Source organism: Diospyros lotus, chromosome 2 (assembly GCF_014633365.1).
Source record: "Diospyros lotus cultivar Yz01 chromosome 2, ASM1463336v1, whole genome shotgun sequence".
Taxonomy (NCBI): Eukaryota; Viridiplantae; Streptophyta; class Magnoliopsida; order Ericales; family Ebenaceae; genus Diospyros; species Diospyros lotus.
The window spans coordinates 10,758,599-10,779,406 of NC_068339.1; the positions used below are offsets into that span (position 1 = coordinate 10,758,599).

The 20,808-nt window shown below is 37.2% G+C and overlaps 1 protein-coding gene, 1 long non-coding RNA gene and 1 pseudogene across 2 annotated transcripts; 1 reads left to right on the plus strand and 2 right to left on the minus strand.

Annotated features, from left to right (window-relative positions):
- On the plus strand, positions 1 to 8,262 carry LOC127794627 (probable galacturonosyltransferase-like 9; annotated as a pseudogene).
- Positions 8,263 to 10,793: 2,531 nt separating this feature from the next.
- Positions 10,794 to 13,171, minus strand: LOC127793781 (uncharacterized). Its single transcript, XR_008021489.1, has 3 exons — positions 12,581 to 13,171; positions 11,391 to 11,711; positions 10,794 to 11,274 (listed from the first exon to the last, which is right to left on the minus strand). It is a non-coding gene; the product is annotated as an uncharacterized LOC127793781 (long non-coding RNA).
- A 2,112-nt stretch (positions 13,172 to 15,283) lies between these two features.
- Positions 15,284 to 17,714, minus strand: LOC127795333 (glucan endo-1,3-beta-glucosidase 5). Its single transcript, XM_052326941.1, has 3 exons — positions 17,325 to 17,714; positions 16,147 to 16,841; positions 15,284 to 15,961 (listed from the first exon to the last, which is right to left on the minus strand). Exons 1-3 carry the CDS (start codon positions 17,684 to 17,686, stop codon positions 15,528 to 15,530), a joined length of 1,491 nt encoding a protein of 496 aa, XP_052182901.1. The 5' UTR covers positions 17,687 to 17,714; the 3' UTR covers positions 15,284 to 15,527.
- Between the last annotated feature and the right edge of the window lie 3,094 nt (positions 17,715 to 20,808).

Sequence of the window (20,808 nt, forward strand, 5' to 3'; positions counted from 1 at the left end):
ATGGCAAGCAATGTTGGAGTAGAGAAATGTGAAGGTTGTCTTAAAAATTTAGCTCAACAAAGGAAATGGCGATTGATTAGAGATAGCCTTACAGCTAGTACAAATACAACCCACTTAGATAACGTTTGTTAAAATGAATAAAATAAAATTAAAATATTTTACGGACCAAAATATGAAATAGTCAAGATAAGAATAAGAAGTATTATAACATTTTTATCAGATTATTTGTTAAATTTTTTAAAATACATTAAAGGACATATGAGTCATTTTTTCTTATTTGTAAAGTCCAAAATAAATTTATTTAAACGGAGGAGAGATAAATTTATTTGGATAATCCTAGATAAAAAATCGTGTAACTTTTTTTTTAAAAGTTGCCAAATAAATTTAACAAATACAATAAAAAATATTTTTATCTGAAATACTTATCATATTTTTTTTTTTCAACTCATATCTTAATTAATAAATATTATCTTAAAAAAATATATATGAATGACACCCCACCAATAAGCAATGACTAGTCATACTTGCACATCTTTTTCCTCGCTTTCCTTTCTAATGCCTCTTTTATCCCTCATTTTAGAGTTTGATATTGACTCAATGATTTATGCCCTTTTATGAAATTGAATGGAAATTCCTAAACATTAAGGGTCTGTTCTCTTTGACATTTTCAGCCTATTTTGAGTTTTTAATTTTTCAAAATACTAAAAACGCATTTACTTTGTTATTTTTAAAAACGTATTTTCGAAAACAACTAAAAAATTTGTAAAGAAAACCCAAAACAACATTTTGTTGTTTTGGGCGTTTTCAGTGAAAATACATTGAAAACTCAAAAACATGAAAAACACTCAACCCCTCCCCCAACCCCCCAAATTCTCGATAGAACTGTTCTCTCTGCTCTTTGCTCTCTCTCTCCCTCGCAAGCATCAATGACCTTGCCATCTCCACTCTCATTTCTGCTCTCTCTCTCGCAAGTATTAGCCATCGACCGCCTTGCCATCTCCGTCGCTGCCACTCTCATTTTTGCTCTCCCTCTCGCAAGCATCGGCCGTCAACCACCTCGCCATCGATGTCGCTGCCACTCTCCTCTCTGCTTTCTCTCTCGCAAGCATAAGCCATCGACCTCGCTCGCCACCGCTGAAGCCACCATCGACCTCGCCTGCCACCTCTAAAGCCGCCATCAACCTCGCTCACCATTGCTGAAAGTCACCACCGTCGATCTTGCTGGTTCTTTTGAAAGCCGCCACCATCGATCTTAGATCTACAGAGATTTGTCCTATAATATCATAGTATTTTGAGAATAATAATAATAATTAATTTTATACTTAAAATATTTTTTGACATCATTAGAAATTATAATTGAAAAAACTAATGGGCTTAGAGTTAGTAGGCTAACTTGAAAAATGAAATGTTAAGTAAATGGGTTTAGAGTTAGTAGATTAAGTTAAAAAAAAAGAAAAAAAAAAGAAGAAGAAATGTTAAGTAAATGAGTTTAGAATTAATGGGTTAAATTGAAAAAAAACAAAAGCTAAGTAAATGGGCTTAGAGTTAGTAGATTAATAAAGTGGACTTAAATTTATTGACTAAATGAAAGAATAGTCCATTCAAAATAAGATTTAGTTGAAAAATAATTAAAGATAGTGGGTGAAATAATGGAGAAATGTGAAGACAAAATAGAGTATGGGCAAATAATCAAAGATAATGGGTGAATTAATGGAGAAATGTGGGAGACAAAATATGGTGTGAACAAATAATCAAAGATAATGGGTGAATTATAATGGAGAAATGTGGGAAATAAAATATGGTGTTGACAAATAATCAAAGATAAATGATGAATTAATGGAGAAATGTGGGAGACAAAGTACAGTGTGGCCAAATAATAAAAGATAATGGGTGAATTAATGGAGAAATGTGGAAGATAAAGTAGTGTATGGACAAATAATTAGAGATTATGAATGAGATTTAGTGAAAAATAATTTAAAAAAAATGAAAGATAGTGGATCACTACAATTATACTAAACTTAATTCAACCTCTATAAATAGAGGAAACTTGAAAGGTTGGAGGACTTGAATTAGAAAGAGAAATGTTGTAAGAAAGAAGGATTTGAGAGTAAAAGAGAGATTTGAGAAAGAGAAAGAAAGAATATAGAGAAAAAAAATACCAAAAATTTTTAGAAAAATCTTATAGGTTGAGTTTAGTAATTCGTATGAAAATTTATGGCAAAAGACGTTGTTGGATACGCAAATCGAGACTTCATTGCATTATGGAAGAATACCGAATCACTCCGAGGGAAAGTAAGTTATCTTCAAAAAATTCTTTAAAAATTTCAGAAATATTAGAATGATATTCTAGAATTTTTAATAGTAAAATTGGAGGAGAAATGCATGATTAGTATTTATTATGGATTTTTGAGGCAATAGATGCCTGAAAATCAAAGGAAAAAATGAGAAATAAATAGAACATGGATTTTAAAATTATGAGAAAATTTCTGGGGTTTAGAAATATTGTTTTAGAAATTATTGTGAAGAGAAATTGAGAAAATTTTATGAGAAATTATTTATTTCATAATCTTGAGGAAATAATAGGAGGAAATTGGAGAAATTAGAAAAATTAGAGAAAAATTAGAAATATGATTTTCTTAAGTAATTATGGTGTCAGGGTACGTCAAGGTTCATAATTGACTACAATTGGAAGTCCGACGCAAATTTTGTGGCAAAATTACGTTAGGGGCAAAATTATCTTTTTACAAGGTAAGTGGTGCTTCCCAACTAGACTAGGTTTTATGATCTTATCATGTTATCATGCCTTGTTATGAGTATGTCATGTAAATTGCATTTTACATGTTTTGATTTATGAATTATGCATATGAGCATGATAAGATTCACGATCATACGTTGCATGGGTTTGAGATTAGGTACTGGCGCTGTTGCTTTGTTAAGGGTGCATCCATACACTCCGGTCTGGCAAGGAGACTGGAAAAATGGCGAGTAATCTTAAGGTGCAGTCGACCAAAACATGAAAGTTATAATGTTAAGTACATTACATACATACATGAGCATTAAATGTTTTGTTTCCCTTACTTAGATGATTCATCATCTAACTTGGGCTTTGCCCCTGGAATATTCAAACGTTCCAGATGAAAATTGTAGCAGAAACAAGAATGAATGAGGCATGAAATGGCACTTAGCAAAGTACATGATGAGTTGTATGATCAGTTGAATGTATGTTATGTAGCTCATGTATTTAAATTCTACTACTTCGAATTCTGAACATTTTGAGGAATGATGATGTAGAATTCTATTTAAGGTTAATGTTAGTTGAGAACTTATGTTATGTATTAAGACATGTTGAGAAATTTATGTTCCCAAGATGTAAGCACTGAATTATGATTAATGTTATGATGTTGAGTTTGATTCTAGCTTCCCCATTTGATATTTATGATGATTCTCCTTGGAGATAAATGAATGGAGCTTTTGGAATTTATTTAAAGAGTGATATGATTTAGCAATAGTTTTAAAAAAAAAAAAATTATCTCAGAATTGTCTTGAGTTATAACGCGCTCAGAAAACTGGTCGTTACATGTCCGTTGGATCTTGCTGATTTTTGGGTATGTTAACTGTCTTGGCTTGGAGCTTCTAATGGTAGGCTCTGATCGGTGGTCGCTGGCGACAGAACCGCTGGCCGGAGAAGATGCAGCGCTGGGGAATGGAAAAAGGAAAGGGAAGAAAAGGAAAGAAATAAAAAAGAAAAGAAATAAAACATAAAATAATTTTTCAAAAATTACAAAATAAATGTGTTTTCAATTTTTAGTTTTGAGAAACAATTTTTTAAAATGACAAAGAGAATGCATTTTTAGAAATTTCAAAACAAACATTCAAAACACAAAACTCAAAATGAATTCAAAACTCAAAAATGAAACACAAAGAGAACACTACCTAAGGTTCCAAGTTAAAGCAACAATAAATGTGCATTTGATTGTAAGGGTAAAATTTGGACGGAAGAAAATTGAATTCCAGAAAATTAAATTATAAGAAAAATAAATTTCTAAAAATTGAAAGTTTAAGTTATTCGATTGATATAATTTTCTATTTGAAAAATAATGTTATTTTTCATCTTTTGATGTTTTGATTGGTAATATTTTCTATAAAATTTGGTCATTTTCTTGGCATTTCATATTTGATAGTTATTATTTTTCATGAAATTCAATTGTAAAAATATATTAAAAATATTGAATTCTATACAAAAAAAATTAAAATAATAATATATTTTAAATTAATTAAATCATTTCTTCGAAGAAATGAAACCAGAAAATTAAAAAAAAATTGTTGTCCAAATTTATTTGTACATAATTTTTTTATTTTTTAGTATTTATCAATTATTCCCCAATATAAAATTTGCAAACCCTCTCTCATTCTCTGTTTCGCTCGGGTGCCCGTTACCAGCCATTTCCCACCCCTCTGCCCCTCTTCCTCTCTGGTCTCCTTGTCTCTATCGGATGATTCGGCCTCTGTTTGGCTCTGTCGTTTGTCGAAGCAGACTCAGCCTCAGCCTCACCAGTCGCCCCCCTAGCCCCCTCAATCGTTGCTCGCCCTGGTCGGCCACTGGCTCTCCCCTCGATCTCTCGCTTACTGCCTCTTTTGACTTTTTCGTTTAGTAAGTTGGTTGCTTCAATTGTCTGAAAAATCAGAGCTCCTCCCCCAACTTTATTTTCTTGATTTGAAGGAAAACCCATCACGTGAGCATAAATAGAAAAATGAGATACTTGAAAAAAAAATAGCTATCAAACATTGCACAAGCGAAAAATTAGATAAAAAAAAAAATATATCAAACTGGCCTAACTGTTAAATATGAGCCCTGAGCGCCTGAGCACGTTAAAGTGAATGTGCAAACATATATAAAGGATAGAATTAAAATTAAAATTTGTGTTCTGGGTAACATATACAAGAGATAAAATGTTCCATGTTTACGATAGTTTAGACATGTACTTAGAAAAAAAAAAAAAAAACATAGACGGACATGTAAAGAAAGTGAATGAAAATGATGAAACTTGTACCGGAAGAAACACAATAAGACAAAAACCTTTGTAAAAAAACTCCTTAGACATGATACCAGTCACTATGACTTTATAAAAGACGTGGCCATAGTCAAAGATAGTGGACAAGTGAAAATCTATGTAAACAGCCTTATACATAGTAGGACTCAGGCTAGGTGTTATTATGGTGGCTGTTGGAAAATACATTTCTAATTTCCTCATCCAACTGAATCTGGAAGGGAAGTTCGATGTGTTGGTGATGAATGGTATGAATTTGTTCCAATAAAGTGACAGGATGAAAATTAATCCTGGATCGATGAACATATACAATAGAATGGTTTTTGAACAAATAAGATGATCAAGGACGGACCAAGAACCAAAAAAGAAGCTGCAGGAAATCTGATTATCAAGATGAACAACCATAAGAGAGAGATCATTTCATAGTCACATAGTTATCAAGTTTCAATAGCATACAATAATAAATGAAAAATCAAAAACTAAAATACACACCAAGAAGAGAGGATAGTTGTCTTAATAATCAAGTAGAAACATTGTGTGTGCAATACACAGAAATGAGAAGTATTATTGCAACAGTCAATTTATTCGTTAACCAAATTAAAATGCAGAGCACAATTTATTTCAGTAATAACTTCTAAATGGCACATTCAAAATGTATTATCTCAAAGCATTACATGCTATCGAAGATAATCAATTTACCAGGGTTTACCAGAGTAAACTGAAAGAAACAGAGTGCCTCCATAAGTGTCTAAGGTGTGTTGGACAAATAACTCGTTGCCCTTTCTCTTAAACTAAACTTAGGATGCACTTTTTGTTTGTAGAACAAACACTATATCCCCTATAACGGTGTCTGGCTGCAAAAACACAAATGAATTCAAAACTTTTAAGAAAGCATATACAAATGTATGCATATAATCCATTGGCTTACAGCTTCATCAGCCTCTTGAGGAAAGTGTTTCTATGTCCATTCTGCGTTCCCTTTTTCCACAATGACTTCCAGAACTTTCTTCTCTCCTACAACCTTTTCACCTCTGTACTGTGGGCAACAATACTTGTGATTGATGGTTTCACCGGTACCTTTGCGCTCATTGCAAGAATACTACATCTGCTAGGGCATTGATGGGCAAGATGTCGGATAGACTTTCATTCCAGAATCCAGAACCTTAACACCCAGCAAATTTAATGGAAGAACCAGCTTGGATTGCTTACTGCTGATGATAATTAATGCTCAGCATTTGAGGCTTGAGCAAAGAACCATACATTACTCAATGGACACAAACTATTACTAAACATGGTCCATACGAAAAAATCTCCCTTGCAACTGGAGTTGGAGCAGATAACACTGCTCAAGAATGCTTCGGGTTGCTCCCCCTCTATTACCCTTTGTTTATTCAGTTGCATTGCAAATCTCCCCTCCCCCCTGGCACATACCTTTCTGCAACCACCATTGCGGTTGCAATTCTTCTTTTTTAATTTTTTTTAAATGCAGGTAACAGAATTACATTCCCAATTAAGAAGTTACTTAATCTGTTGATAAATTCCAGTTTTGCCAAACATCAATCCAATACTATCAAACACCTTAAATTTCAGCATTTGAGTTGTACTATTTGTACAGAAACGGATTTACAGAATGCTTTATTGGGACTATATATTGCGAGAACTTAACAATATGTAGGATATAAATTGGAGCAATTCATCATGATATATTGCTGATAAATCGGATTAAATGAAAAGAGGGAGACAAGAGATGAGACAATCTCGTGGCCTAGGCTCTGACGTCGTCCTCTTAGACGACATATAGAAGCTTTGGAACATTACCCTCGCTGGAAATCGGGTGATTGGCGCCCCGGAGTACTGCCACGCCAACTTCACCAAGTACTTCACCAATAGTTTCTAGTCCGACCTTGTTTTGTCCCTTGTATTTGTTGTAAAACAAATAATATTTCAAATGGTCTTCTGCAGTTGAGGAAGACCAAGTCATGGTTGACCAAGACTCCCATGTTGGCTTCAATTGCGTCTTATCCTCTTATCATTTTGCTTTTGAATTAGTCTTGCTTCTTATCCTTTGGCCAATTATTTCTCTCTTTCAATGTACACTTCTTCGGCTATGAAAGGCAGCCTTCGCTGCACTTGTAAACAAAACAACAAGCAAGTCTTGCTTTAGCTTACTATTAGTAATCTCCCAGATATATATTTCATTGTTGCTTTCTGTTTCTGTTCTCAATATGCATTCCTTGGCAGCTTACTTATGCATTCCTTGGCTGCTTCCTATTTCTGTTCGTGATATACTCATTGTTGTTGTTGTATGTGCTATTCTTCATTCAATTATTGCCGCTGTAATTTGTTGCTGAGTTCATTGTTTTCTTGCTCTCCTCTTTTTCCCAAACACCGTGAGTGCACGTGGGCTTGGAAGTGCTCATTGTATCCTAGGAGAGTATCCACCAGAGCCTTTGCACTTCATTGAGGGGTGGAAAATACTCTTAAGGACAGTGACGTTTGTCACGCCTCGGGTTCCAGCTAGTGTCCATTTTTGTCCATTCTTCTTCGGTATTCAGGTCAAGAAAGGCCTGTTATTTCAACACGGGCGTGATGGTGATGGACCTGGAGAAATGGCAAGTGGGTCATTACCGGAGCAAGATCGAGAGCTAGATGGAGCTCCAGAAAAAAGCGGCGAATCTACGAGTTGGGTTTGATGACGTCGTTCTTACTTGTATTCGTGGGCGACGTGGAGGCAGTGGACCACCGGTGGAACCAGCACGGGCTCGACGACGACAATCGGAGAGGGAGTTGTTGGTCGCTCCACCCAGGTCCAGTGAGCTTGCTCCATTGGAGCGGGAAGGGCAAACCCTGGGCCCGACTCGACATGAAGAACCCGAGCCCCTTGGATTATCTCTGGTAGCCAAACGATCTATACCATCTCCAGCAACATCACAAATTGAAGCAGGTTGTCAACTTCTTCGCATTCAAATTTGATTTGATTCTTCTTTCTATTTTCTTTCAGATATTCATTTCATGGCTGTGTACAAATTCAATCTGTTCTTTTTCCCTTTGATTCTTGTTCTTTTATTTACAAAATTTGTGAGTTTTGGGTCCATTTGGGAGGTGTTCCTGATTTGGAACAAATTTTGGATGAAGAAGAGAATAACATGGTGTTCTGCAAATCTACCAATTCCAATCCATTTTTACTGATAAATGAATTGAATGGTGTCCCATTATGCTTTGCTTTGCAACTATCGCCCTCTCATGGCTGATTCTCAACTTGAGCTAGGAATGACCGTAATTTTAACCTGTCAATCTGCCATACTTCTTCCTTAACTGCCAACTTCAGCCGCCCTTATCCGCAATGGGGACGAGAGCCAAACAGTGGCCATAAGAGGGGGAGGGGTGGCTGGCAATTGGGGCGATGGTGTTCGGAGAGGAAAATGCGGGTGGCCGGAGAGTTAGGGCCGACAGTGTTTGCGAGAGAGAAAGCGAAAGAGAGAGAAAAAGATAGTTTTGGATCTTTTGGGTTTGAGTTAGTTATCAAAGAGGCAAATTGGTCATTTTATTGTCCTTGTAAAGCATTCTGAGGCTATAAGGCTTAGCAGTTTGGTCGCTTATAAGCTATATAACATTTTATAGTTATGTGTTTGACAATAATAATTAGCTTAAAAACTATTATAATAGCGTTTTGCAAAAAATGCTACTACTTTGACCAACTAATTTATTATTCTGCCCTCAAATATTCTCCATATTTACATACTTGTCTCTGCTATTACATCTTCTCCTCCATTGCTATTTGCTCCCATCATCTTTCCTTCGCTTATGTTCTATCATTACCGTCGCTGCCGTCGTCACCCCTCATTCATAACCGTTGTCGTCGTTGTTGTCTAATTGTGTTGTCGCCCCCACCGACTGCTCATATATATATACATAATAATATATATTATTTATATATATAACATATATAATAATATTAATTAATATATTTTTAATAATTATATATAATTTCTCAACATTTAATGATAAAGTTTTACATCATTCAACACCATGTCTATTTTAGTCTTTTTATCAAGTTTTGATAGTTTATTAATTTTTTTAAATCAAACACATAAATAACTATTAATTGATAACTTAAAAACACATTATTAATTTAAACATTATCCAACTTTTAATTTAGAAGCTAAATAGCTTAAAAGCTATATATAAAAAAACGCTAAGCCAAACAACCTTTTTGTAAATCCCTTTTTGTACAAATAGCACAACTCTGAGCATTTTATCCTTTTACATCAACATAGAAAAAAATCCTTAAATCAAAACAGATGTCAGATGAGTGAAGGAAGAGTAATTTGGTCTCTATATACAAGAACAAATGAGATGTTCAAAACTATGAAAATTATAGAGGAATTAAGTTAATGAGTCATACCATGAAACTCTCAGAGAGAGTAATAGAACAAAGGCTCATAAAAGAAACAGATGTTTCGAAAAATCAGTTTGATTTCATGCCTGATAGGTTAACAATAGAAGCTATATACCTACTGAGGCGCCTAATGAAAATGTATCAAGATCATTAAAAAGACCTGTATATGGTGTTTATAAATTTTAAAAAAAGCCTATGATAGTCCCTAAAGAAGTATTATGGAAGGTTTTAGAGAATAAATGAGTCTAAATAACCTATATACAAGCCTTTAAGGACATGTATCACGGTGTATGGACAAATGTCAGAACATGTGGAGGGGATACTGAACCGTTTAAAATTATAATAGGACTGCATCAAGATTTTGCACTAAGTCCGTACTTATTTGCTTTAGTAATGGACGAACTCATTAAATACATTCATACAGAGGTGTCATGGTGTATGCTATTTGCAAATGACATAATGTTGGTGAATGAAACAAAAGAGGGAGTTAACACTAAGCTTAAGTTGTGAAAAAATAATTTAAAATCTAAGAGATTTAAATTAAGTAGAAGGAAAACATAATATATAGAATGTAAGTTCAATAAGAATGCAAGAATGGAGGATGTTATAATAAAATTGGAAAACCAAATCTACAAAGAAAAGACCATTTTTTATATTTAGAACCAGTGATTTAAAAAGATGGAGAAATTCACGAGGATGTCACGCATAGAATTAAGGTAGGTTAGCTAAAATGGAGAAGTGCATCGGAAGTGTTATATGATGGTAAAATCCCATTAAAACTGAAAGAAAAATTTTATAGAACAACTATAAAACTAATCTTATTGTATGGCTCAAAATGTTGGGTAGTCAAATACTAGCATGAGCATAAGACGAACGTAGCGAAGATGAGGATGCTAAGATGGATGTGCGATCATACAAGAAAAGATAAAATTAGAAATGAGGTTATTCGTAACAAAATAGGAATAATGTCAATCGAGGAGAAGATGATAGAGACTAAACTAAGATGGTTTGGCCTTATAAGAAGGAGACCGAGAGACGCTTCTGTGAGGAGAGTTGATGAAATGGAACAATTAGTTAAAAAAATAAGTAGAGGCATACCCAAGAAGATTTTGGGAGAGACATTAAATTTTGATATGAAGTGTATGGGCCTAAATGAAGATATGACAAAAGACATACATGAAAGTATAGAATTCATGTAGTCGACCTCACATAATGGGATGAAAGCCGGATATGTTGTTACATCAACATAGAAAAACTAAATCATTAAAACTACTAATAACATTTTGACCAAAGAAAATAAATGTCATAAGATCTTTCACATTTTTTTTTTTTTTTTTGGGGGGGGGGGGGGGGGGGGGTGTTTGCACAACCCTTTCGTCAACCTAAATTCAAACAGCAACAACAAGATAAATTTGGTAAGTATAATAATTATCCTTTTAGCCCAAAAGGTGATCGAACGGGGAGCTTAAGGCAACGGCGATCCACACGATGGGAGTAGCACCTGTAAGCACTCCAATGCTCAAATAAGTAAGAGCTTAAGAGTGTATGAGTTTCTATAAAACTGAAAAGAACATACCTTAATTGGTGGTCGGCTAATTTATATAAGAGAAGGGGAGAGCCCCTTGCGTGTCACTGGTCATTGTGAGAGGATAGAGAGCCGAGATTTTCGGTGCTAATGAGAATTGGGGGTTGAGATATTTGGAGTTGATGAGGCTTGTTACAGTCGCGAGGATCACGGAGGGCGCTGACGACATGCGAGTGTTGCAGCGCTGGTGTTGGGCTGAGATCGGGCCTAAGGATCGGGTCCAGTGCCAAACTATGGGCCTACTGTTTAGGCCGAGCCTAGCGGAATTAGTACGGTCCAATAATGAAACAAAAAATCAGTGAAAAAACTAAAATCAAGATACATTAAGCTAAGCCAAAAAAGGGTCAAAATTAATTACCAGTGAATGATCTCTTCAGCCACAACTTGGTTGACATGAATGGTGTGACCCATGTACTCCAACATGTTCCAGGGAAGACTCCCTGCCAAGAACACTCCGGTTATGTAAAGAGAGCTGGAATACGAGGGCAACCTTGGCAGAATCCGACGACACATCTTCACTCACCCTCTTCTTGCCCTCCTTGGCCAGCATATCAAACTGCTCAATGTTCGTCGCGCGACTCACTTCCAAGCTCTGTAACGGATCTGCCAAACTCAATTGATGCCGCCCTGCATCTCCGCAGCCTCTATCACAGTTGCTACGACAGTGGTGCTATTCGGACTGACACAAAATAGTGAAATACAATTGTAGTCTAATTAATATTTATCAAAGGTGGTGGGTAAAGACTAAAGTAACATGTATCTTTTACAACCTGACAAGTATCAGACTACCAGTTTCGGTAAGTATCAGAAGATTCAGAACTGTTGAAACATAAAACAACACTCAACAAATTGCGGTAAGAGTTAATGCAATTATCTACAATTCACTTAAAAACCATAACCGAAAAACCCCACCAAGAAAACCACAATAATAAACACAACAGATGAAAACATAAAACACTCAAAAACACCAAACACCATCTAAAAAGACCGACCGTGGATAACAGAAGTGCAGCCTCTGGCATCCAGTTCTGGCGAAGAATCAATTCACCTAGAAATGTTAGCTAAATTTTTTGATAAGGTATTTCACAACTCAGGTACCCAAATACCATGTCCATTTTTCCACCATGCCATTACTACATGTATCCCAATTAAATCGGAATATAGATGAAACTATTTGGATGACTGTCCGGTCTCCTGCGTTCATGTCCTCAATTATGTCTCCTCAATTATTTTCAGGAGGTAAATTACAAGTTAAACCTTTGCTAAATTACAAGTTAGACCTTTGCCCTTTCATAGGAGGTAAATTACAAGTTAGAACTTTGCCCTTTCATAGGTGAAAATCAAACTCACAATCGATCGGATGAAAAAAAAAAGAAAAGAAACAAGCCACCGGTGCAAATTCCAGGTCTTCCAAATAAAGAATATTGGGTACAGCTACGAAGAACAGTTCATCAGTTCTAAACCAAAAGCAGAAGTTAAAGACATCAAACACCAGAGCTTTACATTTAAAGCCCCAATTGCAATGAAATTCTCATCAAAAGTTCGTACCTCGAAACCCTGCAGCACATAACTAACAAATCTTAGCACGAATGTCGGTAAATTTTATCCTGCTCCTATTGTTGCAGATCATGGCCGTGGCTTGCAATACCGACCACTAATTATATCATTTTTGCGCGAGTGATCTATGAAATCGCTCCCTTCCCTCCTACACCCCATCAATTAGCAATCCGATGTGATGTCTGATTGAACTCGTACATATATAGCAACAAGATATAGAAAACGAAGACGAAAAGAAGCTCGTAAATCGAGTGATTTGTTCAGAAACAGTAGTAAAAATGGGGGAAAGGAAAGAGCAGAGAGATCCACAGATCACTGCACGCAAAAATGATATGCATCAAGTGGTAGGAAGTGCGAAGCCTCGCAAGAACATAGTTTATCACAACATCTCTTTGTAGCTCGCAGTCACCGCCCCAAACTCTAAGCTGGAGATACATATCTATAGATATATACATATATATATATATATGCTGATATACAAGTCGAGCTGTGGTCTTCAGGGCGCGCACAAACCCTAACCTGAATTAGATGTCAGTGAAAGCGCTACTTTCACAGTTTCACTGCGCTCTCTCTTTTTTTTTTTTCCTGAGCTCACAGTTTCACTCGTCTTTTTATTTTGAGAGATTTTTAGAAGAATAATACCTTTTTAATATTAAAACGTGTCCATTTCAAGCTTGCCACGTAAACTACCGTCTACTTCCACTGTAAGGCAGCACATAACCGCTCTTCTTCACCCAAGTGGTTGTACTTTACACATCATTTTATAATCACTTTTTAAGGTGACGTTTGTTCAAATCAGATTGTATTATATGTCTTATTTGTTTATTATATTTTTTAATTAGAGGTGACAGGTCAATACCATATTACTAGTTCTATTTTTTAAAGCTAATTTGATCACAAAATTAATTATATTTTGTTATATATATTATTAATCAATTAATGGTGATTGGTTTTGATAAAAAAAATTAATTAGCAGTGGTTGAAGATAAATTTTATTTTTATTTTCGGCCTCACAAAAAGATTATAATAAAATATAACTTAATTATGTTAAGTGATATGGTGCATTCAAAAAATTTATTACCCTTAACATATAAATCAAATAGTTGAGTTACGATAAGTTAAAATTTGCATTGATAAATTGTGGATTTAATTTTTTATCTTGTGCAATGAGATAAATTTTTTATTTATAATTTATTTTTTTTGTCTAAATTAAGTATACGAAGAACCGTAGGAGGATGATAATTTTAAAAAATATATTTATTAATTTTCGTTAATTTTACATTATATTAAGTACTCTAGATGTTTTACGTATTTATATAAATTGGTTATTAATAGAAGAAAGCAGAGACTCTTTGTCACGCTCGCATCGTTTTCTACTTCTCAATCAACTCTCTCTCAATGTTTTGAGATGCCATACTTCGAACAATGGAGAACACGATGCGGTACTCTCTCTCTCTCTCTCTCTTTATATATATATATATATATACATACACTCAACTAGATTTGTATAACGAATATATACTTACATTTTTTGGAACACTGAGGAATCATAATCGATCTATCGACTTCATTGCTTCTTCTCGATGCTTGATTACTCGGGAACCAGAAGATCTAAGATAAAAGTAAAAAAAGTTCACCTGTTGATTGGATTTATATATTCTTGAATTCAAGAGAAGATTTCTTCATATGAAGCCCTCACGAATCGCTGATTTTCAGAGAATGCACTTGTCGGTCAACTGCTTCTGAAATCATATTTGTCTCGTCAATGGTGCCTCTCTTCGCAATTACGCTCCTGACCTGTCTGACGTTCTTAACCTTCAACAGGCACTACCTCTCTCTCTCTCTCTCTCTGCTATATCTATGAATCTATATGTAACATTTAAATAAGTTCTTTCTTTGCATTATTATCAAGTAACTTACCAACAGTGTTATTCATATGCATGATCGACATCGGTGATATACGTATGTAAATTATCCTCCCATCCAGATCATGCCACTAATTCAAACTGAACTTCATTATTTAAAGATTGAACACTCTTATTTTCACATGACACGTAAATCAATAGCATTTCCTAAAAAAAACATTAATTAGGAATAGTATTCAAGCTCTCCAAGATGAGTAATATGAAGACGGGGAAGAGAACAATACTTGAACTTACGTCGACGCTCTGTCCTTCCCTCTCTGCTCTTTTCTCTCACGGTTATGTTTTAGAAGCAGTAGTATAGTTCTTTTGAGAAGTTGAAGTGGAAGTTGGAGAGTAAATAATAGCGAATTGCTACAGAAGAATGTCCAGGAATGGAAAATTTGAGTTCCTTTCCTAGATATTTTTGTATTTCGAGTTTTATGAGTAAGTTTTTCCTGTATTTTGTAATTTGGTGGTGCTCTGATTAGATAGACTATTAGTTTGATGGAATTAAAGTCTGTGATACTACTAAAATAGGACAATCTGTCAATGTTATGTACTTAAAGAGTGATACATGTTACAGTTCATGTACTTTTTAAATAACAGCAGAAAGATTTCACTAAATTCCTCGGCATTTAGAAATTTTCAAAAAATAATGGCGAGAGCCATGATTTCAATGAAAAGTCAAGGTTAATCTGAAAATAAAAAGGTCAAGGTTTATTGAATTTACACCCAAATTCGTAGCAAAATAATAACAATAATCTTAACCATAGTAAAATAGAAGATAACAAACTTAGAATTTAGATCACGAATGGAAGATGAACCAATCATTGAACAGAATCCCATAAAAACTAGCCTGTACATCTGCTTTAATAAAAGGGAGGGGGGGAAAACGTCATCCTAGACATATAAAAAAATAAGAAAATCTTAATGGATTTAATCAGAAAAACACTCGAAAGAATCTTGAAGAACCATTAGAATATCACAAACATCAAGGACTAGAAATGCGGCCAATCGCTTGACGATAGTGTCAATCATATACCCAGAAACCCAATGACCAAAGATGACACCACCACTGCCAATGAGACAAACTTATTTTCTCCAGCCCAGGAAGTGGTTGGACTCTTGGCCTTCTCATGCTTGCCGATGTCGATCATGATCTCGAACCTGCAGTTAACTTCGGAGGGATCAATGGTTGTGATGACGGATAAGTTGGAGAACTGGCAGGCCCCGTTGCGCTGATTCATGGTCTGGTAGTACATGTTGAAAGCGTAGGAAGCGTTCTTCCTGGCGTCCAATCCGCCGCAGGAAGAGCCGTAGCCGACAGTGGTGCAATCGGCGTAGGTACAAGCGTAGTTGATGCTGTTGGGCAGGTTTGGATCCGAAAGGCTCGCCTGTGGAGCCATTATGCACCACTGCCTAGCCAAGTACCTCACCCCCTTGGCCGGCACCAGTCTCCGGTTGTTGCCTGTTCACAACGACAGAGTGTACCACAGCAAAAAAGCGTATGACTGACTATATGAAGATTAACAACGCAGCGTACAGAATATCAAAAAACAAAGAAAAAACAATTTTCTTGGGTTTTAACAATTTTCCTTTTTTTTCACAATGACTAAATACCATTGTAGGAAAACAAAGAAAAAGAAACTTTACCTAAATTAAGCGAGTATTTGATGGTGCCATCATAGTTGAAAATACCCCAATGCCTCTCAAAATTCCCAGGCATAATGCTCTTAGCATCTTCATCAATCAGCCCAAAAATGTATATATCCGTCGGCGTCCGCCTCTTCGGCGTTCCTGCGCCTTGAATTATCCGGTCGACCAGCCCCTGGTTAAACCTCCTCGCAAGCTCCTTGCTAGCATTGGAGTCGCCGTCCGTCGGCCACCCAATTTCGCCGACGATCACTGGCAAGTTCGGGAAGCCGTTCTTTTCCAGAGCCGAAATGAGGGTGTCAAAGTTGGCTTCAAACACGTTGGTGTAGGACACGCTGCCATCGACCACAGGAGTTGCGTTGCCGGAGAAGAAGGCATAGTCGACCGGGAAATGAGGGTCGTCGTAGAGGCTGAGGAAGGGGTAGATGTTGATGGTTAGTGGGCCGCCGTTGTTGCTCAGGAACTTGATTATGGAGATCATGAGGCTGTGGATGTCCGGCCGGAAGTCGCCGCCGGAGGGGACGCCGGTGTCCGTTTGGTAGACGTCGGCGTTTAGGGGAACGGTTACCTTGACTTGACGCCCCAACCCAGCTTTGATGAGGGCGGCTTGGATATTTTGGAGAGCTGGTAATGTGGTTTGTAGAAATTTGTCTTTGTAAGTCTTGAGGAAAGGTTCATTGCCCACAGCTACGTACCTGAAAAAATACTGCAAATTAAGCTCGACTACGCTATATTTATAAATATATATAGTATGCGTGTGTGTATGTGTTATGTGGTATTAAGGCATAGAACAAGGAAATTAAGAAAGCTAAGCAGTATCTTTATTTGATGAAAAATATTCGTTAGAAGAACTAATCCAATTTCCAATATATTTCCTTGGCTTGGATGCTCTGCTACTTCACCTGTTCTTTCCCCTTGTACCTGTTAATAGTTAGATAGAACAAAAACTCTAGCGCCTATCTATACACCTAAAACAGTGCATGACTCCCAATGGTCAGTTCGATGATAAGAGAGAGGTTAGAGTAGTCTCTCCTATGTTATTTGTATTTAGGATTTAAAACTTCTCTAGAGATTAAGTCAACACACAAATTTTTATATATGTTTATGTATACACATAATTTGGAATTATTACCCTGAAAACGAGGGGACATGAAATAAGAATATATATATATACTAACCTTACATCCACCCCATATTTGGAAACAAAAGAAGAAACATTTTGGGTCACCCAATTCTCAGCAGCTGCAACACTGCCGGCAAGGGGAGCCAGCAGCTCATTGGGTATGCCAACCATAACCTGGATGCCGGACTTGCCAAGGGCCTTCATAGCAGCGGGGTCAGCTTCAAAGAGCTTCACTTTGTTAAACCCATTCTCCTTCATCAGCTTCACCACTATGTTGGCTGGAAGGGGGTGGGATGCTTGCAGTCCCCAGTTGCATGCCAGCCCCTCCACACCCAGAATTTCAGCCAGCAGTATGAAGGAGGGGAGAAAGAGCCCGATTAACATGAAAACCCAATTATTCATGGTAGTCTCTCTCATCTTAGCTAGGTTTCTCTCTTAATTTCCTTTGTTCCACTTCCAGCTCTTATGGGATTAAAGCTCTAGATATAGAAGTGCAGAAATATGGCTGTCTTTTTTTTTAATTTTTTTTGGCCTTTTGTGGAAGGAAAAGGCAAGGAATTGCACTGGGATTCAACAAGGAACTGGATTCGAAGGGGTAAACCCACCCATGAACCAACTTAGTACCCTACACCACACGTTTTTATATATATAATATGTATGAGGGTGTGTGCGTACCTGTGTATGTATGTGTGTGTCTATATATATATATATATATATAGAGAGAGAGAGAGAGAGAGAGAGAGAGAAGAAAGGAATGGAGTGAACTTCTTGTTGACTATTTGCATTAGTAATTAACCTCTGAGCGGATAATTCTGCCGAAGGTCGCGAGAATGTTCTTGATCATTTTTTTTTTCTTTTCATCTTTAGGGAAAATATGCTGAGCCATTTTTGTTATTACAGCGGTGAATGGCACCGCGTTTTTCGCACGGAGATGTTTTGGTAACAAACGTCGGACGAAAGGATCATGCTATTTGTACAGAACATATATTACAGAAACATTTACAGAAGAATCAAAATATCCATTTTACCCTTGCAATTAATGACCCAAATACCCAATAGCATCTCTCTCTCCCTCTGTCTCTCTCCCTCTCACACTGTTGGCGGTAGCAGCAACAACGGTGAGGCGAGGCTGCCGAGGCGACGCGATGAGGCAGCAAAGGCGACGGGGCGAGGCGGAGGAGGTTGTAGCGACGAGGCGAGGCAACTGAGATGAGGCTGTGGCAAGGCGAGGCGAGAGCAGACGGAGGCGAAGAACAGCGACGGGTAAGGTTGCAGTGGCAAGGGAAAGGGATGAACAGGGATCAAAATATCGCGAAATGTTGCGATATTTTGATGACAAAATATCGCGATATATCATCCCTGTAAGTATTTTGTAAAATTTTTTCTGTACAAATAGCATTTTCCCGCATGGAAAGGGGCAAGTGGCCCCCAGTCTCCTAAAAATTAGGATAAAGTTATTTGTACAGAAAAAAATATACATATTGCTTTACAGATTAGTAAAATGACCAACTTGTCCTTCTCATAAATGACCCAAAACAACACTATCTCTCTCTTCTGTCTCTCTCTTGCTCTCGCACTCTTTCTGGCCGCTCGTCCGCCTCGCCTTTGTCCCCATTGCTTGCTGACCGCCGCTGCCTACTACATCCTCAGTTGGTTTGGGTGGTCGCCAGTTGCTGGAGGATGCAACGATAAGGAGGCGAAGCGACGGAGGTGAGATAGCAAGGCGGCGAGAGGAAGTGAGGCTGCAGAGGCGAGGCGATAGGTTGCAGCGGGGAGAGGAGGCGAGACGGCGACAAGACCAAGCGAGGGCAAGACGGGCAGAGAAAGAGATAGGGGAGAGAAAGAGAGAGAGAGAGGTGAACAAAATCACGATATTTTGACATCAAAATATCGCGATTTTGTTCACCCCTTCTCTCTCTCTTCCCTCTCTCTCTCTGCCCGCCTCGCCCTCGCCTGCTATCACCGCCACCTCACTTTCTCTCGCTGTTGCAACCTCACCGCCTCGTCGCCTCTCGCCGTTGCAACCTCATCGCCTTGCCTCTGCTGCCTCTCGCTTCCGACGCCTCGTTTCCTTTCGCCGCCTTGTCACATTGCCTCTGTCGCTTTGCCACCTTGCCTCCGTCGCTTTGTCGCCTCGCCTCTATAGCCTTGCCTCCTCACCGCTGCATCCTTTAGCAATCGGTGACCACCCAAACCAATCGAGGATGCAGCGATAGTCTGCAAGCGGCGAGAGTGAAGGCGAGGCTAGCGACGAGGTGAGCGAGCGACCAAGGAGAGGGTGAGAGCGAGAGAGACAGAGACAGAGGAGAGAAAGAGAGAGAATACCAGGGAGAGGGCGAGAGCGAGAGAGAGACGGAGGAGAGAGAGTGTGTGTTGTTTTGGGTCTTTTGGGTCATTTATGAGAAGGGCAAGTTGGTTATTTTACTAATCTGTAAAGCAATTTGTATACCCTTCTATACAAATAGCATTATCTCGGAAGTTATATATTGGGACCTACCAATATAGCATCTAGTTATTTTTTTTCCTAGGACTAAGCCTTTTTTTACTTTTATTTTTATGGACAATAATTCATGTTAATAATCTACAATGAAACAACACGTAACATACAAAATTATGTATAGTCTCACCTTGAAATATGGTAACCCGGCAAGTCTTAATATAGGCTTTTTAATTCTTTAACTAAGTATTTTTATTTTTTTCTCAGTAGTACTAATCTAATGCAATGTAATAAGTGAAAGTATTAAGAAACTTAAATCTTGTATTTAAATTCTCACGAGTCTACGTTGCGCGTTACTCTATTGGTAAAACCATACAATACACATCACCAATGAAATTATTTTTTTACAAAAACTTATGATTTTCAAATCATATAAACCATTTTTTTATGTATAAAATATTTTAAATATAAAATCATTTACGTTCAAACAAACGTAGGTTGCAGCGCACCTTGAATTTAGAAGAATCCAAATTAAGGTTGCAGCATATTGCTAGAGTTTGGATCCATCAAATAAACATACATGCAAGAACCTAATTTTCAACCATCCAACTAGGGATGGCAATTGTAATCGAAATCGTGGAGAATTAAATCAAAATCGAACTGATCAATGCGATTAAAAATTGTTTGACTAGGTAATGATTTGGTTTGAAAAAAAATCGAACACTGTTTCAATGGGTATGATTTGATTATGATTTTCATTAAAATCAAACCAAAACCCGAATCGTTATATGGGTAACCAAACCAAATCAAACAGAATCGAATCAAATATATAAATATATATTATATATTAGAGGGGCGGCTGCGAAGCCCAGCCCCAAACCCAGCCCAGCCCACTTGCAAACCCACCCCACCCCAGTCCACTTGCAAACCTTTCTCTTCTCCTTTCTTTCTCAACCTCGCTCTCACTCTCTCTCACCCTCGTTGCCTCTCGCTCTCTGCCTCATCTCTCTTACTCGTCCGCTTGCGCTTGCGCTAACCCTTGCTCTCTGCCTCTCTCTTGCAGTCTCCCTCTCGCTTGCCCTCGCTAGCTCTCTCTTGCTCT

Coding starts and splice junctions, on each gene's coding strand:
- LOC127795333 (XM_052326941.1), bottom strand. CDS start 17,686: ATGAGAGAGACTACCATGAATAATTGGGTTTTCATGTTAATCGGGCTC. Junction 16,842..17,324: donor AAATATGGGGTGGATGTAAG/GTTAGTATATAT, acceptor GTATTTTTTCAG/GTACGTAGCTGTGGGCAATG. Junction 15,962..16,146: donor CAAATACTCGCTTAATTTAG/GTAAAGTTTCTT, acceptor CGTTGTGAACAG/GCAACAACCGGAGACTGGTG.